Source organism: Oncorhynchus mykiss, chromosome 22 (genome assembly GCF_013265735.2).
Source record: "Oncorhynchus mykiss isolate Arlee chromosome 22, USDA_OmykA_1.1, whole genome shotgun sequence".
Classification (NCBI taxonomy): domain Eukaryota; kingdom Metazoa; phylum Chordata; class Actinopteri; order Salmoniformes; family Salmonidae; genus Oncorhynchus; species Oncorhynchus mykiss.
Window position 1 is genome coordinate 5585718 of NC_048586.1, and position 26381 is coordinate 5612098.

Here is a 26381-nt window from a genome sequence, read left to right on the forward strand (position 1 = left end):
AAGGGATCATGATGATACAAGTTTCATGAAAGCTGTGGAGACATAGCCTAAATGTTGCTATGATCTCCTGAATCGTCATTAAACTGGGACATGAAACAGCCACCTAACACCAAAACTCTTCACAGATTTGCATTTCGATGCTGTGGAAAGTGTTGGGTTCCCATAAAAGCCTCCCCCTCCTCCCAATGTGTTCCTGCTAATAGAGTACCTAATAGAGTAGATAGTAAGAGTATTATAATGCCGGCATAGGGGATGGCTGCCGTTTTAAGGGCTTCTAACCAACTGTGCTATTTTATGTGTTTTTTCGCATTGTTTGCACTTAATGTTGTACTTAATGTCGCTTCTACCGTCTCTTATGACCAAAAAGAGCTTCTGGATATTAGAACAGTGGTTACACACCTCAACCTGGACGAAGACCTTTTCTTTCAACTCTTTGGGATAGGGGACAGTACTCGGAAATTTGGATCAATGAGCTACCCAAAGTAAACTACCTGTTATTCAGGCCCAGAAGATAGGATATGCATATAATTGGTAGTATTGGGTAGAAAACACTAGAAAGTTTCCAAAACTGTTAAAATAATGTCTGAGTATAACAGAACTGACATAGCAGGCAAAAACCCAAGGAGAATCCATCTGGAAAACGTTTTTTGGAGGCGACACCATTTAAAATGCCTGTCTACAGGGAAATCAATGGAAATCCTCCCAGATTGCAGTTCATAGGGCTTCCAGCAGATGTCAACAGTCTTTAGAAATAGTTTCAGGCTAGTTTTTAGAAAAATTAGCTTGAATTTGTAGTTTTTCTAAGTGGCTTCCATTTCGGCTGTAGTGTTGTGGCGCGCGTGGATGAGAGTGCACACTCCATTATTTATCTCCGATAAAGAACATACTATTCTCCGTCTTAAATTTGATTGTCTATTTACATATTAGGGAACCTGAGGATTGATTAGAAACGTTGTTTGTCTTGTTTGGACTAAGTTTTTTGTTAACTTTCGAGATTCATTTGTATGCATTTTGAAAGAGGGAAACCGGTGGATTACTGAGTCAAGTGCGCCAACTAAACTGACTTTTTTGGGATATAAAGAAGGACTTTATCGAACAAAAATACCATTTGTAATGTAGCTGGGACCCTTTGGATTGCAAACAGAGGAAGATCTTCAAAGGTAAGTGATTTATTTTATCGCTATTTCTGACTTTCGTGATACCTCTGCTTGGTTGGAAAATGTTTGCAATTTTGTATGCGGGGCGCTGTCCTCGGATAATCACATGGTGTGCTTTCGCCATAAAGCCTTTTTGAAATCTGACAAAGCGGCTGGATTAACAAGAAGTTAAGCTTTAAAACGATGTAAGACACTTGTATTTTCATGAATGTTTACTATTCCGAATGTTGTATTTTGAATTTCACGCTCTGCAATTTCACCGGATGTTGGCGTCCCACCTAGCCCAAAGAGGTTTAATGAGTCCGACGTGAAGGATATACTCCTTCTCCGAGACCAGGCCCAAATCCCTGTCATTCACATGGAGAATAGACAGAAATACAGGGGGCGGAGATCGGGGTGCCTTGTGAGTATTCGTTGACAAGTGGGTAACCCGCCTCTACAATCCGTTCTATTGGCCAAAGTGCAATCATTGGAGAATAAATTGGATGATCTCTGTTTGAGACTATCCTACCAACAGGACATTAAAAACTGTCATATCTTGTGTTTCACCGCGTCGTGGTTGAATAATGACACAGATAATATACAGTTGGCTGGGTTTCCCGTGCATCAGCAGGACAGAACAGCTACGTCTGGTAAGACAAGAGGTGTGCGTGCGGGGGGGGGGGGGGAGGGGGGGGGGTATATTTGTCAATAACAGCTGGTGTGCAATGTCTAATATTAAGGAAGTCTCGAGGTATTGCTCGCCTGAGATAGAGTACCACATGATAAGCTGTAGACAATACTATCTACCAAGAGAGTTTATCTATATTTTTTGTAGCCGTCTATGTACTACCACAAACCGATGCTAGCACTAAGACCGCACTCAACGAGCTGTATAAGGCAATAAGAAAATAAGAAAATGCTGATCCATAAGCAGCACTTTAATGCTGGCAAACTTATATGCGTTTTATCTCATTTTTACTAGCAACCAGAGGAAAAAAAAAAAACTGGACCACTTTTACTCCACACACAGACACGCATACAAATCTCTCCCTCGCCCTCCATTTGGCAAACCTGACCATAATTCTATCCTCCTGATTCCGCTTACAAGCAAAAACTAAAGCAGGAAGTACCAGGGACTCGCTCAATCCGGAAGTGGTCAGACGATGCGGATGCTAGGATGCAGGGCTGTTTTTGATAGCACAGACTGGAATATTTTCTGGAAGCGAAGGTTAGAGCTGCCGCTTTCAAGGAGCGGGACACTAATCCGGACACTTATAAGAAATCCCGCTATGCCCTCAGACGAACCATCAAACAGGCAACGCATCAATACAGGACTAAGATTAAATCCTACTACACCAGATCTGACGCTTGTAGGGTGTAGCAGGGCTTGCAAACTATTACAGACTACAAAAGGTAAACCCAGCCAAGAGCTGCCCTGTGACGCGAGCCTACCTGATGAGCTAAATGCCTTTTATGCTCGCTTCGAGGCAAGCAACAGTCAAGCATGCATGAGAGCAACAGCTGTTCCGGACACTGTGTGATCACGCTCTCCGTAGCCGATGTGAGCAAGACTACAGCTCAGTGTTAGGCTGAGACTACAGCTCGGTGCTTAGGCCCCTCCTGTACTCCCTGCTCACCCACGACTACGTGGACAAGCACAACTTCAACATCATCATTAAGTTTGCTGATGACACAATAGTGGTAGCCCTGATCACCAACAACGATGAGACAACCTATAGGGAGGTGGTCAGAGACCTGGCAGTGTGGTGCCAGGACAACAACCTCTCCCTCAACATAAGCAAGACAAAGGAGCTGATCATGGACTACAGGAAAAAGGAGGGCCGAACACACCCACATTCACATCAACAGGGCTGTTGTGTTTCAAGTTCCTTGGTGGCTACATCACCAACAAACTATCATGGTCCAAACACACCAAGACAGTCGTGAAGAGGGCACGACAACCCTTTTCACCCTCTGGAGACTGAAAAGATTTGGCATGGGTCCCCAGATCATCAAAAAGTTATACAGCTGCACCAGAAAGCATCCTGTCTGGTTGCATCACCGCCTCGTATAGCAACTCCTCAGCATCCATCCATAGGGCTCTACAGAGGGTCGTGCATACAGCCCAGTACATCAATGGGGCAAAGCTTTCTGCCATCCAAGACCTATATACTAGGCAGAGGAAGGCCACATTTGTTTCCCCAAGACTCCAGATACCAAGTCATAGACTTGTCATAGACCCAAGCCATAGACTGTTCTCTCTGCTACCGCACGGCAAGCGAGACCGGAGGGCCAAGTCTAGGTCCAAAAGGCTCCTTAACAGCTTCTACCCCCAAGCCATAAGACTGCTGAACAATACATCAAATGGGCACCCAGAATATTTACACATTCCCTTCACCCCTACCAACAGGTACAAATTACCACGACTAACCTGTAGCCCCGCACATTGACTCAGTACCGGTACCACTGTATACAGTCTCATTATTGTTATTTTATTGTGTTACGAAATAAACTAAAGTAATCAAAGTAAATATTTTCTTAACTATTTCTTGAACTGCATTGTTGGTTAATGGGCTTGTAAGTAAGCATTTCACAGTAAGGTCGACACCTGCTGTATTCGGAGCATCTGACAAATAAATCTAATTTTTATGTATGAGTCATAATACCCATAAAACCTGGTGGTCAAACAGAAATGGTTAGAATATTAGAAAGACTTTAGGGTGGCCCAGTGGTCTAAGGCAGGGTGGCGCAGTGGTCTAAGGCAAACTATTTGGGCAATATCTTCTCATTTTGGCATTTATACATGTAGGCGAAAGCGCAACAATTTTCTGTATTGTATGTAGCTCACTCAATGCTGTTAGAGGTGTCTAAGGCACTGCATCGCAGTGCTAGCTGTGCCACCAGAGACTCTGGGTTAGAGCCCAGGCTCTGTCGCAGCCGGCTGCGACCGGGACGTCCACGGGGCGATGCACAATTGGCCTAGCGTCGTCTGGGTTAGGGAGGGTTTGGCCGGTAGGAATATCCTTGTCTCATCGCGCACTAGCAACTCCTGTGGCGGGCCGGGCGCAGTGCACGTTAACCAGGTCGCCAGGTGCACGGTGTTTCCTCCGACACATTGGTGCGGCTGGCTTCCGGGTTGGATGCGCGCTGTGTTAAGAAGCAGTGCGGCTTGGTTGGGTTGCCTTTCCGAGGACGCATGGCTTTCGACCTTCGTCTCTCCCGAGCCCGTACGGGAGTTGTAGAGATGAGACAAGATAGTAACTACGAACAATTGGATACCACGAAATTGGGGAAAAAAAGAAAGACTTTAGATTTTAGAAAGACTTTGTCTTTCGTGGCATTACGATAACCGTGTAAATCTCTCTAGGACAAGATTACTTTTATGATTGGAACCATTTCTTTGTTTGACCACTAGGTTTTATGGTTCCCACTGCCCCTCGACAGAATTATAATTAGCAGAATGGGCTTTTTAACATGCGGGTAAGCGGAAGTTGCCTGTCCACAGCCATCAGTGGTTATAGCTGGCACCGCACCAGCTCTCACCTCTCAATGTAGAGAGAGGCGCTCCACGTAGGAAGAGGGTCATCAATGTTTCTTGCTGAGCAAGAGTTTACCAGTTGATGGGGTTGGAGGAAATTGGATAATGAAAGAAAGTGAGCAAGAGGGAAATCACACTTTAATCCTGAACATTATGCGCATACATTTTTCATCAACCTTTAGGCTGCGGATTTCTTGGATCACTGGCATTTTAATTATGGAGGTTCTCAGGGCTTCTTTGACCATTGAGAGGGCCGATTGGAGCGAACAGGAACACTTTCGTATGAAGCCAAAGGTGGAATACAGATTTTTCAAAAAGTCCAGGTTGATTTCCAAACTACCAAAATAAGGGTTGAGCATCGGAGCAGAGCACTGATTGTTGGCACTCTCTGTTCTAGCAGAAACACACATTCACCAACACAAATGTCTGCTGAAAAATATTGATTAAATGATTAACTCATGTTCTTCCACTGTGGAAGTGGGTAAAAAAAAACAACTAGCAAAAGGTGAGTGTGTGAAGGGCATGAGCACATCTGAATGCCAACATCTTTTCCATCCACTGCAAATCAATCTCCCACCAGACAGAGCCACAGTCATTGCTCAGCACACGGTTCAAATAAAAGTTGTGAGCTTACACCACGTTACTTAGAGGTACCCAGCGTCACAGCTTATGCGTATTGCAAACGATTGTGCATATTTCTTTGTTATAAAGTTAATTTATGAAAATCGCCATTTAGCAAGTTTTTTTCAGTCATAGCCAATACCAGGTGCATCAAACTCCATTATTTGAATGATGCCGTGTCTGCAAGTATGTATTACAATTACACACTTCAACAGTGTTTACCACTCCTGCTCCTGGGACATCAATGATTACACATTGTAACTATGCAATAGACTAGAAACTTGATTTAAGTAAAGGCCGATTTGTAATTCATATATACAGAATAAAAAACAGTACATCCTGCCAGCACGCCCACAAGCGTGCTGAATGACGCGTAGAAGAGAGCGAGGAACGAGTTAGGAGTAACAATCCAGCCTATTTGCTCTGATACCAGCATAACAATGTAATGAAACAAGCAGAGAACAGGTTTTGAACTCTCAACATTCTAGCCCGAAGTCCAGCACGCTATCAACTGTGCCCAAATGAATTAATTGGGGTAGGGGCCGATTGTGGCTAAAAACACAATCAATTGGAATCTTTAACATGTGGAAAGTGGAAAAATTATTATTATTATTTTTCACAAGCGTAGCAGGATGGCTATTTGCTGAACAATAGACTATTCAACCTTTACTAAATAATTGTCTAATAGCCAAGCTAGTTGTGAACCCAACCCCCCACCCCAACTTGCAACAAATCATCTGTATCCATCTTTCCACATCTACCTACACACGGTGCAAGAGGCTTTACTATGGTCCCTGGTTCGAATTCAGGCTGTATCACATCCGACCGTGAATGAGAGTGCCATAGGACAACGCACAATTGGCCCAGCGTCCTCCGGGTTTTGCTGGGGTAGGCCTTCATTGTAAATAATAATTTGTTCTTACCTGACCTGCCTAATTAAATAATTTTAATAATTTTCAAAAACAACTGGCGGCAACCACAGCGCAATCAATAGGAGGTGAACAGTGGCTGGTGCTGAAAATATAGCTAACTTGTTATGCAAGTGTTGCACCCTTTACCTCCCTTATCTCACCTCATTTGCTCACATTGTATATAGACTTATTTTTCTACTGTATGTTTGTTTTACTCCATGTGTAACTCTGTGTTGTTGTATGTGTTAAACTGCTTTGCTTTATCTTGGCCAGGTCGCAATTGTAAATGAGAACTTGTTCTCAACTTGTCTACCTGGTTAAATAAAGGTGTTCTCAACTTGTCTACCTGGTTAAATAAAGGTGAAATAAAAAAAATGAAATTAAAATAAATAAAACTGCTGACCCTCACATTGTACAGCACCATATTTTCCGTTACATCTGAACAGAAACCCAGAGGGTTTTTCATTGAATAGAAACACCATAATATTAATCAAATCAATTAAGCAAGTACCAGTCAAAATTTGACACACCTCCTAATTCCAGGATTTTTCTATATTTTTACAAATTTCTATATCGTAGAATAATAGTGAAGACATCACAACTGTAGCAGGTGTAGCCCATCATGCAAATGTTTCCTATTAGCAGGACAATATACTTTTTATAACCCGGCTACTGTTGTAAAAATCCGATGCTTAAGTACTCTAAAGTGTAACATTTCTAACTCAAAACAGTAGTACAGAATTTCTTCATTAACATCTTTATTGTTAATAAAATAATGAGAAAAAAATACATGCAGATGTTTATATGAACTACATTTTAGTCACACATCCACCCAGCTCCATGACCACAGGTAAAACTTGATGATGATCAATGTTTTTGTTGCATTGTTGGATCGTAAATTTCTCTAGCCAAAACATTGATGGCCTTGACCAGTTCATTTTGGCCTGTCGGCTTGACAGAGTTACGGATGAATATTTTCAGTTGGAGCCGAAGAAGTTCTATCGGGTTTAAATCAGGAGACCTACATGTAGAGATAAAAAAAAATGTTTTTAGGCCTACCGAAGGTGTTTTAGGTCTTTTATTTAACCTTTATTTTATTGCATAAAGGTCAACTTACTCTGCTGACGCCTTGACTCAGTTTATGCCCTCATTTGCATTGCAAACCCGGGCAACAGTGTGTTTTGGATCATTGTCTGCATTTGGAGAACAACAGCCAAAATGTAAATAGGCCTAAACGTAACAAAATATTGCTATAATCCTACCTTGAAAGAAACGATGTGTACCCAGAAACACCTGTCTGACATAGGGTCCAGCATATCTCTTGATTATTTTTTCCTCGAAGAAATCTCAAGCCATGATACCTGAAAAAGGAGGCAAGAGTGAATTATTGTGGTACACAAGTCTGTCGTGGAGGCTGCAATATTTGATGTACCTTTTGCTTTGTAAATAGCCAAACTTACCATCAAAAATCAAATACGGGCCTGGTCCCTGGAGAGAAATTGCCCCCCACATATGGAGTTTGAGCGGATGCTTGGGACTCGGCTTGCTTGATCTTCCTTTTTTGTGTAGCAATTTCGTCCCGTGATGCAGGCAGATTAAAGAGTGCCTTTTGCCGATCGCTCATCATCTTCATAAATATACACAAGTGATGTCTGCTAAATAATCTAGGAGGTTTCTCCAGAAATAAATCATTCTAAATAACAAACTGGCTTTATTTACAAATGTTCAAGAGTTTCCTTTTTCCTCACTCACTTTAGGTTAAATGAAAATGAAAAATATTGTTACTTATTAAACAAAGCGATTATTATTATTATTAATTATTTTAGAATTAGATAAAAGCCCCTTAGATATTCTCAGATATTCTCACAGATCCTAATGGAAAATGCCCCTTAGATATTAATATAGAGTCCTCAATCCTCTAAATGTAATTATTCAGTCACATAATTGAAAAAAATATTTGTAGATATACTGTTAAAAATGGTGTAGGACATTCATTTAAAGAGCATATTGAAGTTAATTATTCACGGAGTCAATTCATAAAAAATATAAAAAAATCAATATAATGAAGGCCTACCATAGGCGAAATGAGTCTCACTAGTGTTGAGTAATGTGCTGTTAAAAATGGTGTAGGTCTTATCTATTAAATGAGCATATAAAAGCTAGAAGCAAAAGCCTACAACTATTTTAGCACCGTTTCGTCCTGCTCTGTGGCAAGCATGGGGACTGGTCTTGATAAATCAATGAGAGTTTTATATTTGGGTAATTGGTTAGACAAGAATTAGAAAAGTAGGGTGCAGAAATGTTATGCTTAGTGTAAGGAAAACCTACTCATTCCACGTGCCGTGTGTGGATTCTTGAGCTAAACAGCCCAGTACTGTACTGCCGACCGTCACGTTGTACAGGGCCATATTTTCCGTTCCAGCAGTCAAAAGTTTGGACAGACCTACTCATTCCAGGATTTCTCTATATTTTTACAATTTTCTACATTGTAGAATAATAGCGAAGACATCACACCTATGAAATAACACATATGGAATCAGCTAAGAACAAATTCTTATTTACAAGGACAGACTAATCCTTCCTCCCCAACAGGGATTTGAACCCCGGTCTCCCGCGTGCCCCGTAATTCCCGTGGGTCCCGACAGAGATCACTGTGGCTCGCTCTGCATTTTTCATGCTGCAGGTGGGAGCAGGCGCTCAGATGGACAACTTTGGGATTGAAATATTTTTTGGGTCCCGCAGATTGATTGGAAAGCCTTTCTGCTTTGTATGCGTTAGCCTATGCCAACCTAGTTTGTTGTGAGAAATCAAGTAGAGTAGGCTACAGCCTATGCATGGGCAGTGAAGCATGAGGTAATTAATTATCTTTCCAAGGAAATGTACTATAGTTTACTTCATTACCTAAAAATGTATATTGATCACCCAAATCTGTGTCCGTATGAAAATCATCCCACTCCTAAAAAGATAGGCTATGCAAGTGTCCACTCTCTCTCCAACTAATGAAGATTACCTAATATAATGGGCAACTTAAGAATAGCTGGTTATTTTGCAGATTTTGATATTACCTATAGGGCACATAATTGCTGGGACCATGGCTGGCAAGCGAGTTCCATTACATACACCTAAAATAACATTGCGGGAATGCGGTTGGGTTCGGGATCAGTTCTTGTGGGAGCGAGTCGGACAGAAAGCCAGAGGGCGTATGTGGTATGAAAAGCTGCAGGTGCAGTCAGGAGTGGGATGAAAAAAATCAGTCCCACTCAGACTTCTACTTGGCACCCTGTTCTGAAGTTAATTGCAATTTCAGGGAAACAAGGTATCGGGAGACCTGTCATTTGCTGGGTGAAGCATCAAGTTCTGTTAGCTTTCACTTACATTATGGCTGTGAAAGAAGAAGAGCAAACAAGTGAGGGTTTCACATTGAACAGGAAAGACTTATGTGAGCTAAGAAGGTGGCTCAGTGTGCTATTAGCACTGGAGATGGCTAGGTACACAAGAAGTGGAGGTACAAATCCACCATCCTTAAAACATAAGCAGTAATTATTGTTTCCCTCTGTGTTTTGGAACTGTCAAACCAGTTTTTTACATTGGGCTGGTATGAGTCTGGGTGAGAGCACCAGAAACAGTAAGCGGAGACAGTATATTAAAATACTAATAACAACTGTCAGTGCGATTCTAAAGGATGTTTTGTAGAATACTTCTCCTGAAAGGGAAGAAGATAGATGATAGCAAATAGCACCGCTTTTGTTGACATTAACCCCCTATTCTGTGCGCACATCAGAAACCAATGTCTGATGGTTCAAAGCAGATATTTGAGAGGGGACTGGTCTATCATCTTTATAGGAGTACAGAATCTATATCACATTTTTTGGCTTCCTCCTCAAGAAATGCTGGCGGCCATGACAGAAGCCAAATGAGCGTTGGCTTGGGGATATTGTTTGATGTGGCTGTTTCTTGGGTATGTCCTTGCCACCACCAAGACACACCCACCTGTCAGAACCTTGACCACAGCTGTTTTGCCCCACTCAATCACAACAAACGTCCTGCAGGTTGAGTTCAATAACTACAGACAGATGTATGGTGAGATGCCAGAGGAAGCATTGAATAGGTCAGTAGCCTACAGAGTAAAATGAGAATGCAATTGCTGAATTTACGTAGATATTCAAAAGTAAGTGTTTTGATAATAACTTTCAAATGTAGGAACAAATCCATGTAGAATAAATGACCCTTTACATAATACCATTGAAGCATTGGTCCACTAATATAACAATGTGCACTTTTCATTGTCATTCCCAGCTGATACAGATGCCTATGCCTTGTGGCATTTTGTCTGTTGGTAATGGGGGCTACCTTGGCAAACATGCCAGAGTGGACATACCTTCCTGTGTGGTGTCCCGTATAGAACAGGAGTTCCCTGATCCTGGTGCACAATACAATTTGACTGATACCATTCAATTCAATAATAAAAAAGACAGTACAAATAAAAGATGTGTAGTAAAATTTGAATGCCAGGTCTTTCCAATGTCAGTATCAAGGCCGTCTGTCAGTCTGGACTTGGAAGTCTCCGTGTGCAGGTTCCATACATGTTTCTGTGAACACTTGCACACATCATCACTGTTTTATTACCAATGGCAGTTAGGATTGGTAATATCTGACACACAAACAGGTACTATGTTGAAGCTTGAACAGGTCAGATTGAACCTAGCCAATTATGGTCTCCCCATCAAATGACTGAGGCTGCAGTCTGGCAATAGCATCTCCAGTCCATCTGTAGAAATAGGCAGAGCTGAGGCAGAGTTCATCACTGACACATGGAATGAAAAGGGTGTTGTATTACTGGACATTTGTGATGTACTGTATTATTAGTCATCACCTCATTGTGGATGTGTTGAGTGCCAGGTCTCTTTGTACCTCATGTATCTGTGAACACATACACACAGTCACTGTTCAAATACCAATGGCAGTTAGGGATACGTAATATCTGACAAAAACATATACTATGTTCAAGTTTGAACAGGTCTGACTAAACCTACATAATTCTGTTCTCCCCATTGACGAATGTTGGTGAGCAAGCAAGAGGTGACGCCTTTGACAGAGCCCCATTGATGGGCATTGTAGCAAAGATCAGCTCCTGGCCTCACCAAAAATACTGGTCGGTCACACACAAACAGACAGAGCATTTATTACATGATTAATGATGGTTATGATTAGCCTGGTGGAACCAACCTGTTCGCTGTGTTCACCTTTCTATTTCACTTCAGTTATTATAAAATGTAAAGTGAAAAAGAATGAAGACAGCGATCAGGCTGGTTCCACCAGACTAGGTTATGCCCTGGACATTATATGCATCCAAGTAGAAAACAAGTAACAAATAAATGTCAGTTTACATAAATTATGTTTCACAATGAAGGTTACCTTGTGTATTTGTACAAATAATGAGCCTGTAAAATCTGTTGCTGTTGAAGGTTGCTGGCTGGATACTTGCCAACATGTGGCTGACCGTTCCATTCACAGGAATGCTTACAGCGAGGGCATGTCTGCATGATGCTGATGAGGGCCCCATTGCTGGTCTTCCCTATGCTGCATGTTCGGCTGCAAACTGCAGCAGGCAATCTTATGAGGTGGTGATGACTGGGAAGGCCTGTGACAGGGTGATTTCATAGACAACCAAGTGGTGAATTGCATTTTTTTTCTAAAGGACAAAGCTTTTTGTTAATGCACTTCAGAACCAAAATGACTCTACTAGTTGTAGCTGCTTGACTGGGGAATGAGCTTACTAGTTTATCAAACAGAATATTTTTTAATACAACTTTTCACATCATAACACATTGCCTGTTGTTGATGAAGCTGTCTGTGTCATCAGGGCAGTAACTTGGGTACTTGTGTCGCATGACACACTTTTATTCTGAGGTCTTGCCTGACAAGCTGTGAAAATAGCAAGTGAACAATTATTTAAATTATTTTTGGAGGTCGCTAAACCACTGCGATCACATTGCCGGACGACATGTTATGATACCCACCTTTGCTCCTTCTCGTAGGTCCCGGAATCCTTTCATGACCAGGGGATCAGTCTGGTACCCAACTGTGCACTTTGAAAAACAGGGTAAACGATTGTCATCCTCTCAATTATAAACATAGCTCGGGAAATAGCGTAATCTTGTTTGGAAGCTCATTCTATGCTTTACAGATGCAGACTGAATGGCTCCAGATTGGATTAGATTCAGGCTGGTGATGCCATTACACTATGCAACCAACTTTGACATGTTTTGCTATGGTCCTGGGTTGGTTTGAGTTTGTTGCTGCTAGTTAGTACACTGTTGTAGTCAGACATGGGTTAACTAGTTCCACCATAGCTGCATCAAATACTTAGTGCCTTCGGAAAGTATTCAGACCCCTCGACTTTTTCCACATTTTGTTATGTAACAGCCTTATTCTAAAATGGATGAAATAAAACTTCAGCAATCTACACACAATACCCTATAATGACAGTGCGAAAACAAGTTTAGAAACATTTACAAATGTATTAACAATAAAAACAGAATCCCCTTATTTAGGCACACACCTGTCTATATAAGGTCTCACAGTTGACAGCGCTTGACAGAGCAAAAACCAAGCAATGAGGTCGAAGGAATTGTCCGTAGAGCTGTGTAGCGGCACAGATCTGGGGAAGGGTACCAGAAAATGTCTGCAGCATTGAAGGTCCACAAAGAACACAGTGGCTTCCATCATTCTTAAATGGAAGATGTTTGGAACCACCAATACTCTTCCTAGAGCTGTCGGCCCGCCCAAACTGAGCAATCGGGCGAGAAGGACCTTGGTCAGGGAGGTGAACAAGAACCCGATGGTCACTCTGACAGAGCTCCAGAGTTCCCCTGTGGAGATGGGAGAACATTCCAGACGGACAACCATCTCTACAGCACTCCACCAATAAGCTTTTATGGTAGAGTGTCCAGACAGAAACCACTCAGTAAAAAGGATCATGAGGGCGTTTAGAGTTTTCCAAAAAAGGCACCTTAAGACTCTCAGACCATGAGAAAATATTTTCTGGCCTGATGAAACCAGGATTGAACTCTTTGGCCTGAATGCCAAGCATGACGTCTGGAGGAATCCTGGCACCATCGCTACGGTGAAGCATGGTGGTGGCAACATCATGCTGTGGGGATGTTTTTCAGTGGCAGGGACACAAGTCAGAATTGAGGGATAGATGAATGGAGAAAAGTACAGAGAGATCCTTGATGAAAACCTGCTCTGGAGCACTCAGGACCTTGGAAGGTGAACCTTTGCGCCAGTCTAACAGGATAACGACCCTAAGCACACAACCAAGACAATGCAGTGGTGGCTTCGGCACAAGTCTCTGAATGTCCTTGAGTGGGCCCAGCCAGAGCTCAAACTTGAACCCAATCAAACATCTCTGGAGAGACTTGAAAATAGCTGTGCAGCAACACTCCCCATCCATTCCGACAGAGCTTGAGAGGATCTATAGAGAAGAATGGGGGAAACTCCCCAAATACAGGTGTGCCAAGCTTGTAGCGTTATACCCAATAAGACTCCAGGCTTTAATCACTGCTAAAGGAGCTACAACATAAGTACTGAGTAAAAGGGCTGAAAACTTATGTAAATGTCATATTTCAGTTGTACATTTTTAATAAATTAGCAAACATTTCTAACAACCTGTTTTTGCTTTGTCATTAGGGGAAAGTGTGTAGACTGAGGAAGGAAAAAACAAATGTAATCCATTTTAGGATAAGGCAGTAATGTAACAAAATGTGGAAAAAGTCTCGGAAGCCATTGTGACTGTCTAAATTACACTAAGAGTGGCTTGGAAATACAATGATTACTAAAGTAGGCAAATAATTAGTAGGAAATATATATTATGCCAATGTTTCCATTACTGTTACTAGCACAGGTCTTCAAAAATAGCTACCAATGCCTATGTTTGCCATCTAAAATACGGTGGTCCCTCAATCTTAGTTAGCTGGCTAAAGTTATATTGCAACTAAAGTCAATCTGGCACCACAATCATGACAAAAGGTTTTCCTAATGATTATTTGCCTTCTTTTGAAATAATAGTGTTTCCAAACCAAATCGGGTTGTATTGAGGTAGGCTAACATTAGCCAGCTTTCTAGTTAGGGTAGCTAGCTCGCTAAAATGTAAGCTATGCTAGCAATGAGAGTGAAAATGATTATCAAAATACACATAAGCAGATACATAACAAGCAGTCTAGCTACAGGTGTACTCACCACCACTGGGGACCAACGAACTCCAACGACCTGCTCTGCATGATAGGGTCCTTCGGCAGGGCATGCAAACCAGATGGCTGTGCATCCTGCTTGAAGCAGTCCTTGCATGGTCAATCCATATTGGGCTTTTCAGTCTTAAACGTCTGATCCTTTGAACGCGTTGGAGGTGATGAAATAACGGCTCCCCATTCAATGAAGGGAAGCGAAGTGGACGGAGGGGTGATTTGAATGTGGAGCTTGGCAAAAGGAGGCATGTTTTGTTGACATAATTGTTACCAAACTGAATCTTCATTTACTCGTTTTGACCCACCCGTTGTGAACCCCAGCAATTGATCTCTCATGCGGTTATAAAAAGGTACAAACATTAACTTCATTTCACCAGTTCAAAAGAAAATGGGAAGCCAACTAGAAAACACATTCAGCCAAACAAAAAATTAATAGTTACATTTTCTAAGGCCTCCACTACCTCAGTTTACAGCAAGTGTAGGGGCCACACTTTTGACAGGAGATGAAAGCTACAAATTGCACATTTGAATAAAAATTCCAAGCCCTGGTCACCATGCTATGACACAATTCATTCGAGAGGAGGGGTTTCTACTTTCCAGAGCGACTTACAGTAGTGAGTGCAAACATTTCACACATTTTTTATTAGTACTGGTCCCCTGTGGGAATTGAACCCACAACCTTGGCATTGTAAGCACCATTCTCTACCAACTGAGCCACACGCAACCTTTCCAGACGGCCAACAATTATGCTAGGAGTCAGGCCAAAATCACTCCCAAAGTTCATTCCACATCTCCAACTAGAACCACGCAGGAATAGTCATCTCACCTCAGAGTGGTCACTGCTTTATGATCTAAGCCCAACACTTTTTCTCTGAAGGACATTCAAATGTAAACGCAATAAGAGAGCAGCTGGTTTGAGTGACGACAGAGGTTGCTCCACCTCACCTTCTCAGGGTCAAACATGGCATGTCTGGATGGGATACTTTGTGTAATGCATATTTTCACAATTCACATCAGTCTTTGAACTTCAATGTGCTGCTAACCTGATAGACGTTAATGGAAAGCATGGGGACGTAGGGTTTTGACCAAAAACTAATTTGCCCAAATATAACATTTTTGCTGGAGTACCCATGTCTATTAACATTTACAGTGCATTCGGAAAGTATTCAGACCCCTACCCTTTTACCACATATTGTTATGTTACAGCCTTATTCTAAAATGGATAAAATAATTTTATGATTTGGAAACACACCGCTCTCTATATAAAAAGGTCCCACAGTTGACAGCGCATGTCAGAGCAAAAACCAAGCCATGACGTCGAAGGAATTGTCCGTAGACCTCCGAGACAGGATTGTGTAGAAGCACAGATCTGGGGAAGGGTATCAAAAAAATTGGTTTGGAACCACCAAGAACTTCCTAGAGCTGTGCGCCCACCCAAACTGAGCAATCAGAGGAGAAGGGCCTTGGTCAGGGAGGTGACCAAGAACTCGATCACCCTGACATAGCTCCAGAGTTACTCTGTGGAGATTGGAGAACCTTCCAGAAGGACAACCATCTCTGCAGCACTCTACCAATCAGGCCTTTATGGTAGTGGCCAGAAGGAAGATACTCTTCAGTAAAAAGGCACAAAACAGTCCACTTGGAGTTTGCCAAAACCACCTAAAGGACTCTCAGACCATGAGAAACAAGATTCTTTGGTCTGCTGAAACCAAGATTGAACTCGTTGGCCTGAATTCCAAGAGTCACATCTGAAGGAAACCTGGCACCGCTCAACACCCGGCCAATACCATCCCTACGGTGAAGCATGGTGGTGGCAGCATCATTAAGCCGTGGGGATGTTTTTCAGCAGCAGGGATTGGGAGACTAGTCAGGATCAAGGGAAAGATGAATGGAGCAAAGAGAGAGATTCTTGATGAAAACCTGCTCCAGAGCGCTCAGGACCTCAGACTAGGGCAAAGGTTCACCTTCCAACAGGACAACGACCCTAAGCACACAGAAAAGACAACACAGGAGTAGCTTCAGGACAAGTCTCAATGTCCTGGCGTGGCCCAGCCAGAGCCCAGAGTTTAATATCTCTGGAGAGAGAATAGATGTGCAGTGACTTCCCATTTAACCTGACAGAGCTTGAGAGGATCTGCAGAGAAGAATGAGAGAAACTCTCCAAATACAGGTGTGCCAAGCTTGTAACGTCATACCCAAGAAAATCCGAGGCAATAATCACTGCCAAAGGTGCTTCAAAAAGTACTTTGTAAAGGGTCTGAATAATTTTTTTTTATTAACATTTGCAAACATTTCTAAAAACCTGTTTTCGCTTTGTCATTATGGGGTATTGTGAGTAGATTGAATTAAATAATAAATAAAAAATCCCCATCAATTTTAAAATAAGGCTGTAAAGTTTTTTTAAAGTGGAAGGGTTTGAATACTTTCCGAATGCACTGTATGTTGCAGCTTCACCAATATGGACAGTGCGATAATCCCTGTTGATGTCCTGTGGTGTTTGCTGCAGCAGGGAGGAGTGCGAGACAACGGGTGCTAGTCACGGTCACTCGCTGTTCTTTTAAAAAACAAATCAAATCAATTGAGGTCGGACTCTCTCTTGTAATATTGTAATATTATTTCATTAAACAGAGCGCTTAAAGAATCAGACAAGCTCAGTGCATATAGCTTATTTGATTACAATGCATAGGATGTGTCAATATACAGTATGGAACAATACACGTTTCAAAATAGTGACCAATTGATTGGTCGAATGAACAGATGACTCTCGGTCGACCAAGATAATTGTTTTTGTCGAGGACAGCCCTAATACATATAAACTACACGGTCTACATTCCCTTATCACTCTCCGGGGGTAATTATTCACAGCAGCAATAGACAGAGGCTGGAATGAGGGCTCGTAGGCCTGTTGTAAGGCAGGTCCTCACCAGACATCACCGGCAACAACATCGCCTACGGGCTCAAACCCACCATCGCTGGACCAGACAGGACTGGCAAAAAGTGCTCTTCACCGACGAGCCGCGGTTTTGTCTCACCAGGGGTGATGGTCGGATTTGCGTTTATCGTCAAAGGAATGAACGTTACACCGAGGCCTGTACTCTGGAGCAGGAAGGTCCGTCATGGTCTGGGGCGGTGTGTCACAGCATCATCGGACTGAGCTTGTTGTCATTGTAGGAAATCTCAACGCTGTGCGTTACAGGGAAGACGACATCCTCCCTCATGTGATACCCTTCCTGCAGGCTCATCCTCACATGACCCTCCAGCATGACAACGGCACCAGCCATATTGCTCGTTCTGTGCGTGATTTCTTGCAAGACAGGAATGTCAGTTTTCTGTCAAGACCAGCGAAGAGCCCGGATCTCAATCCCCTTGAGCACGTCTGGGACCTGTTGGATCAGAGGGTGAGGGCTAGGGCCATTCCCCCAGAAATGTCCGGGAACTTGCAGGTGCCTTGGTGGAAGAGTGGGGTAACATGTCACAGCAAGAACTGACAAATCTGGTGCAGTCCATGAGGAGGAGATGCACTGCAGTATTTAATGCAACTGGTGGCCACAGCAGATACTGACTGACTTTTGATTTTGAATGCCCCTTTGTTCAGGGACCCATTATTCAATTTCTGTTAGCCACATGTCTGTGGAACTTGTTCAGTTTAAGATTCAATAACTGAGACATATGTTCAAACATATATTTACACATGTTAAGTTTACTGAAAATAAACGCAGTTGACAGTCAGAGGACGTAACTTTTTTTTGCTGAGTTTAGGTATGCAAGCTTTGACATCAGTTTTTAACATCGGCGTTAAACTAGACAGACATCGGGCCGATACCAATGTTGGCATTTTTAGCTAATATCGGACGATTCCGATATATTGTGCATCGCTAATTCTGAGTAATGGAATATGTGAGTACTAGCAAGTATTTACAATTAATAATATACTTTAGAACCAAAACACAGCAAGACTTTAGCTTGCAGAGCCCTGCCTGCAACACACACACACACACACACACACGTCAACCCCCATACCAGTCAAGTGGGTTGAACTATTTGCCACACGCACACACACAACCTTTCAACCCCCAGCTATTCCCAGTTCCCACAACAGTCAAGTGGGTTAAATTATTGGCCAGGCTACAGTGATAACTGTGGCACTTTGCATAGAGTGAGCAAGAAACTCTACTATACCATGACTCATGTCCTAGCAACAACATTCCCAGCCATGACAATGGGCACGCTTAGAGACTTCAACAATGGGTAAATCAGTTTATTGACCGGAAAATCTATGGATTAGACACCATGGCCTTGGGCTGGGAGACATGGCCTAAAATCATATACATCTCAGTTATTTTAAAACTATGGATGATTCATGATCTATAGCTAAATGTTTTCTCTGCAAAAAAGCTTTGTTGTATAATAAAAGGTCAAATACACTGCATTTCAAAACACTCAGTAATAATATAATGGAAGTCTTGTGAAGTTATACCTAGGCTAAATTTAAACCTTCCACAATCATAAGACACACTAATTACTTATTCAAAATATTTGTACCTGTTTTTTTGCAATAATCACTGATCTGGCTTTCAAGTCAGTCCATTAAAATCTTTTTGTTACAAATTTAACCAGAATCATGCATAGTGCACATTCACTAACAATTATTAACTTTGTAGCAAGCATTATAGAAAAAGAACACAGCTCTCAAACAATCTCTCAACCACAAGCCCACGTGCTAGTGAGTAGGCAGCTAATCTCTATATTTCAAGTTTAGCCAACTTGAATCTGTTTGCTAGCCAACAAGACAGAACAGTTAAATTGTTAAGAACACACTCTTCTGTCAGTCTCCAGCTGTTTGAACAGCATGCTAGCCTGTCCACTTTTTGAAATCAAGTGGCCTACCTTCTCAAAAAGAGAACGAGTTGCCAAATCGGTATATCTGGGATGGGCAACTGGCGGCCCAACTAAAGGCCCACGGATTAAATTCCCAACAAAAAATGTATCCGATTAATTTAGGAACGCAGTCGACATTGCAAAGAAAGAATGGTAGAATACACAAGGAACAATTTCGAAAGTGTGTTGGGCATCAACAGTTTCTCTTATATGTCAATGTATTGTTATAATTTTTTTATTTTAATCCCAGCCCCTGTCCCCGCAGGAGGCCTTTTGCTTTCTGGTAGGCCATCATTGTAAATAAGAATTTGTTCTTAACTGACTTGCCTAGTTAAATAAAAAGGTTAACAAAAAAATGTGCACGTCAGCTACCAGCTACCAAGCTTCTACCCCCAAGCCACAAGACATTTCGCTCCGCCACCGGGAATATTTGTAGAATTGCAGCAGACTTGCTTTAAAACTGCAAATTTGCTCTACTCTATGGCAAACTGTGTGGAATTGATCAAAATGTACAAAAATTATGTTGGATGTGGGTATGCGAGCAACTGCAGCCCCTCATGAGTTCAGATGTTTTCTGGTACTGGAATGCCGCGCACTTAACAAACTAAGCATTAATTTTCCACAGTAAATGTTCGTTAATTCTCCCCTTTTAGCCGTGTCTGCTCTGCGCAATTTGAGTAGTTGAGACATAAAAATGGTATCTTTACAAAGGTTGGATCAAACCTCAAATGCATAGCTAGTTGAAGACCCTTCTCAGAGGAAGACGTGATCTCATCTTTGTTGTTGTGGCAGGGGGAGCTACTTGTGTGTGTGTGTGTGTGTGTAAACAGAGAGGAAGAGGTGACGCGAGAGGTATCACTCTCGCCAAATTCTGTACAATATAAACTCAATGCGTTTCTCTGGGCTTATTTTGGACCTAAGCTTGGTCGCCTGCCTTCCCACCTTTGGAATATCACGCAAAAACATACATTCGCCCAGCTCTAACTGCGCCCACTGAACAGTAATGAGCATGGTACCTATTCACTGCTTTTCATACCTGTGGAAGCTGCCATTGACCTTGATTGACGAACCATCAAACAGGCAAAGCATAAATATAGAACTAAGATTGAATCCTACTACACCGGCTCCGAAGCTCGTCGGATGTGGCAGGTCTTGCAAAATATTATGAACAACAAAGGGTTGCTGAATACTTCTATGCTTGCTTCGAAGCAAGCAACCCTGAAGCATGTATGAGAGCAGCAGCTGTTCAAGACGACTGTATGATCACGCTCACCGTAGCCGATGTGAGTAAGATCGTCAAACAGTTCAACATTCACAGGTCGCAGGGCCAGACAGATTCCCAGGATGTGTACTCTGATTCACTTAAATGTTTTACCTGTTCCTGGCCAAGTCCGTAATAAATACATGTTTCAAGCATACCACCATAGTCTCTGAGCCCAAGAACACCAAGGTAACCTGCCTAAATGACTGCCGACACGTAGCACTCACGTCTGTAGCCATGAAATGTTTCGAAAGGCATGTCATGACTCACATCGCCACCATCATCCCAGAAACCCTAGACCCACTCCATTTTGCATACTGCCCCAACAGATCCACAGATGATGCTGTCTCTATTGCACTCCACACTGTCCTTTTCCACCTGGACAAAAGGAGCACCTACATGAGAATGCTGTTCATTGACTACAGGTCAGCGTTTAACAGCATAGTGCCCTCAAAGCTCATCACTAAGCTAAGGACCCTGAGACTAAACACATCCCTCTGCAACTGGATCCTTGACTTCCCGACAGGCCACCCCCAGTTGGTAAGGGTAGGCAACAACACATCTGCCATGCTGATTCTCAACAAGGAGGCCATTCAGGGGTGCGTGCCCAGTCCCCTCCTGTACTCCCTGTTCCCCCACAACTGTGTGGCCAAGCATGACACCAACACCATCATTGCTGACGACACAACGGTGGTAGGCCTCATCACTGACAATGATGAGACAGCCTAATGGGAGGAGGTCAGAGACCTGGAAGAGTGGTGCCAGAACAAACCCTCCCTCAAGAAAAAGGAGATGATCGTGGACTACAGGAAAAGGAGGGCAGAGTATTTCCCCCCCCCATTTTTTACGCTGCAGCTACTCGCTGTTTATTATCTATGCATAGTCACACTACCCTACCCACAGTGCCTTGTAATACTTGCAAGTATTCATCCCCCTTGGAGTTTTTCCAATTTTGTTGCATTACAATTTAAATTGATTTTGATTTCATGTAATGGACATACACAAAATAGTCCAAATTGGTGAAGTGAAATAAAAAATAAATTAAAAAACTTGTGCATATGTCTTCATCCCCTTTGCTATGAAGCCCCTAAGTAAGATCCGGTACAACCAATTGCCTTCAGAAGTCACATAATTTGTCAAATAAAGTCCACCTGTGTGCAATCAAAGTATCACATGATCCGTCACATGATCTCAGTACATACAGTTGAAGTCGGAAGTTTACATACACCTAAGCCAAAAACATTTAAACTCAGTTGTTCACAATTCCTGACATTTAATCCTAGTAAAAATCCCCTGTTTTAGGTCAGTTACGATCACCACTTTATTTTAAGAATGTGAAATGTCAGAATAATAGTAGAGAGAATGATTTATGAATGCTTTTATTTCTTTTATCACATTCCCAGTGGGTCAGAAGTTTACACACACTCAATTAGTATTTGATAGCATTGCCTTAAAATGGTTTAACTTGGGTCAAACTTTTCAGGTAGCCTTCCACAAGCTTCCCACAATAAATTGGGTGAATTTTGGCCGATCCCTCCTGACAGAGCTGCTGTAACTGAGTCAGGTTTACAGGCTTTTTCAGGTCTGCCCACACATTTTCTATGGGATTGAGGTCAGGGCTTTGTGATTTCCGCTCCAATACCTTGACTTTGTTGTCCTTAAGCAATTTTGCCACAAGTTTGGAGTCATTGTCCATTTGGAAGACACATTTGCAACCAAGCTTTAAAACTTCCTGACTGATGTTTTGATGTTGCTTCAATATATCCACATAATTTTCCATCCTCATGATGCCATCTGTTTTGTGAAGTGCACCAGTCCCTCCGGCAGCAAAGCATCCCCAAAACATGATGCTGCCACACCCGTGCTTCATGGTTGGGATGGTGTTCTTCGGCTTGCAAGCCTCCCCCTTTTGCTCCAAACATAACGATGGTCATTATGGCCAAACAGTTCTATTTTTGTTTCATCAGACCAGAGGACATTTCTCCAAACAGTAGTCTGGCTTTTTTATGGCGGTTTTGGAGCAGTGGCTTCTTTCAGGTTGTCGATATAGGACTCATTTTTACTGTGGATATAGATACTTTTGTACCCGTTTCCTCCAGCATCTACACAAGATGCCTTTGCTGTTGTTCTGGGTTTGATATGCACTTTTTGCACGAAAGTACGTTCATCTCTAAGAGACATAATGTGTCTCCTTCCTGAGCGGTATGATGGCTGCGTGGTCCCATGGTGTTTATACTTGCGTACTATTGTTTGTACAGATGAACGTGGTACATTCAGGCGTTTGGAAATTGCTCCCAAGGATGAACCAGAGTTGTGGAGGTCTTACATTTTTTTTCTGAGGTCTTGGCTGATTTCTTTTGATTTTCCCATGATGTCAAGCAAAGAGACACTGAGTTTGAAGGTAGGCCTTGAAATACATCCACAGGTACACCATCAATTGACTCAAATTGTGTCAATTAGCCTTTCAGAAGCTTCTAAAGCCATTACATCATTTTCTGGAATTTTCCAAGCTGTTTAAAAGGCACAGTCAACTTAGTGTATGTAATCTTCTGACCCACTGGAATTGTGATATAGTGAATTATAAGTGAAATAATCTGTCTGTTGTTGGAAAAATGACTTGTGTCATGCACAAAGTAGATGTCCTAACTGACTTGCCAAAATTATAGTTAGCTAAAAAGATACTTGTGGAGTGGTTGAAAAACTAGTTTTAATGACTCCAACCTAAGTGTTTGTAAACTTACGAATTCAACTGTATATCGAGAATACAGTATATAAAAACACAGTACAAAACCCCATAGCACGTTGGATAGAATTGCAGGAAATTAGCTGCAGGTGTCCGGAAAATGAATAATAACGCCGATACCAATTATTGGAGGATCAAAAAAATCTGATACCGATTAAATCGGCCAATTTTTTTTCATTTTTTTTTAATAATGACAATTACAACAATACTGAATGAACACTTATTTTAACTTAATATAATACATCAATAAAATCAATTTAGCCTCAAATAAGGATTCACCAAACTAATGGCACCATAAGCTCCACGGCATTGTCGCTAACATTGTATTTTCAACTGGAATTAGAGTGTTTCTGACGTATTTGCTGCCAACGTGGCACTTTGTAAAAGTCTGAAGGCTGGTCTCAACCATACACTGTTTAAAATGGAGAAATGTATCCCAATGAGCTAGATAAAGTGAACATGATTCAATTCTAGTTTGACTTGGTTCTTATGTAGCAATAGTTATTTAAATCATGTGAAAGACATTTGGACCAAATTATACAGGTGTAAAATATCCCAGCTCGTTGGACATAACACCTACTCACAGTATTACACCACTAAGCTTTCCCTTGTGAGTTCTTACTACTATTAACACAATAACAAGCGTCATTAATGATTGCAAAACATTTATTACATTTATGTAGATAATGCTCCCCAATCTATCAATTTCGACTACAGCTTGCTTCTATGAGGTAAGTGAGTAAAGTGTCGATCTCCTCCCTGTATTCAATCTGACAGCTGCACAAATCAATGGACAGAACTTTGACAAATTAAATAATGGGCTGCAGTGAGATTCAGAGATACATAATTTAGTATGGAATAGTTCCATTCTGAAACTCCACTTTCTCCAGACTAGTGTGCACTGCAGAGCTTAGTACACTCCAGAGAAGAGCTGGGCGATATGAACAAAAATACATACTGATAAATCAAACCATGTTTTACCATAACTACGCTCTCTTGATGTAGGCATATTCACTGCAAACAGCGTGCACTGCAGGAGCATCAAAACCATACTAACTAGATCCTAATCCGGTTGTGAAGTGGTGCACTCAACATAAACTCAATATTAAGAGGTGAGAAATAACATTCTATATTTATAGAAAGCTGTGACACTCCTCTCTACAACTACAATAGTAGCTGCTTTGAAAAATGTATTTTTCCCCCGCAATAGCATTTTGAGCAACGGTCATGCTTGTGCTTCTCAGTTCCTAGGTGCGCACAGTTGGGAGAGGGAGTGAGAGTCAGCAGCCCACAGTGAAACAGGGATAGGCACATAAACTTGCATAGCAAGTATTACGATAATGCATAGGCTATTACTGTTGACTAAATAATGGTTTTAGAACAATCCACAGAAACAGTTGTGTAGTAAATGACCAACATTTCGGTAAGAGGAAGGCAATGTCGGTGATGTTAATTTTAATTTTATCATCACAGCTCTACTCAAGGGTCCCCATCCCAACCTCTGGTTAGATATGAAGCAAGACACTGGACAAACAGTGAAGGAATGTGATTTCTGAGGGCAGACTTTGGACTTGAGAAAGCCCCTGTCAACAGACCAAAGCCATTCTGTGCACATCAAAGTGGAATTATAAGTTCAGATGAAAGATATCGTTCTCTTTGCATCCTGACCTGATTATCGACATTCAATAGACTAGGTCTCAATCACAACTCCATTTTTATTGGGTATACAATGTCAATCCAGCACATAGTGTTTGCTTGTGGAACTATGCTATCCATGGGACTATGCTATGGAACACACTTTCACTAGCCAAATATCACTGAATCAACCAAAATCTTAAAAACACAGTTCAACATAATTCACAAAATACCAATGAAAACTAATTGTATCATTACTTTCACCAATATTCTTGCCTTAGAGCAGGGGTTCTCAAACTTTTTTGGAATAGAGACCCCTCTGGTGATGGCAAATTAATCAGGGATCCCATCATAATCAGAAAACAACTAGAGTGGGATAAAAATAGCATACAAGGAGTTTAACTAGGACTTCTGCAGTGCATGGCCGGACTAACCAAACCTCCGGCAACGGCTAGGAACATTTTAAAGATCTGGCTCTTGTCATCAGAGAGAACATTTTGCCGTTTCCAAGCTACACATTTTGTCATTGGACAGAGAATTGTTTTTGTGGATGCAGCTTTAAAGGTCCAATACAGGAAAACTGAACATTTGCTCTTATTGGCCAAGAGGTTTGGAACTCTGTTATTGGTCTATAAGATCACATGGAATTAAATATATCAATCACTCAGTCCATTTACACTTATTTCAGAAAAAAAAAACGTGCAGGGATGATCAAATGAAATAATTCAGAAAGCCTTGCAAATTGAAATACAGCCTGAGGTTGTTTATTAACCGGTACACCTGCAACTATTTTCTCCCCTGATGGTTCCTTATCAGCAGGGCCAATATAAAATAACTCATACAATAAATATTGACTCGAAGAAAGTAATCTACCGTTCACAATAAGAAACGACACGGACAATGTTTCTAATAGCTGACGCTGGTTACATTATAGCACAGTTACATCATCGCAAACAGCATTTCCCAAATAACTGTAGATTATTTTCAGGACAAAAGGTAATTTAGCATAGACAGCCCTACTTTACATTCGCCTACAGGTGTCAACCTTCCAATAGTTTTGGTCAATGAAAGTTGTAAAACCATCGTCTAAGTGTATTTCAATATTTTACTCTTTTATTAAAACTGTATCCCTACATTACCAACAATCTTCCCAAATGTTCTGTCAACGGTAACATTACGACGTTTCGAGAGACAAAGACCCAACAAGTTGTAGACATCTGAGCAGCTACATTTCCAAATTGTTTATAGTTTTTCTTAGGGCTTACCTGGCCATTGCGATGCTGCTGGTGTCAGAAGAACCAGGACAAAGCACAGTGGTGGCCACGAGCAACACCTGCAACGAGGTAGCACATCGTGTATTAATAATAATAATATCTTTCGATTTCTTTACATCCACCAAGAGCGTAAAT

At 41.7% G+C, this 26381-nt stretch overlaps 1 protein-coding gene across 1 annotated transcript in view; it reads right to left on the reverse strand.

Annotated features, from left to right (window-relative positions):
* The window catches only part of LOC110501280 (collagen alpha-1(XVIII) chain), a 175247-nt gene that overhangs the window by 148681 nt on the left and 185 nt on the right, over nucleotides 1-26381 (reverse strand). The window contains exon 2 of the mRNA XM_021578715.2: nucleotides 26238-26305. Coding sequence (XP_021434390.2) covers nucleotides 26238-26305 — 68 coding nt within the window. The remainder of the gene's footprint in view (nucleotides 1-26237; nucleotides 26306-26381) is intronic.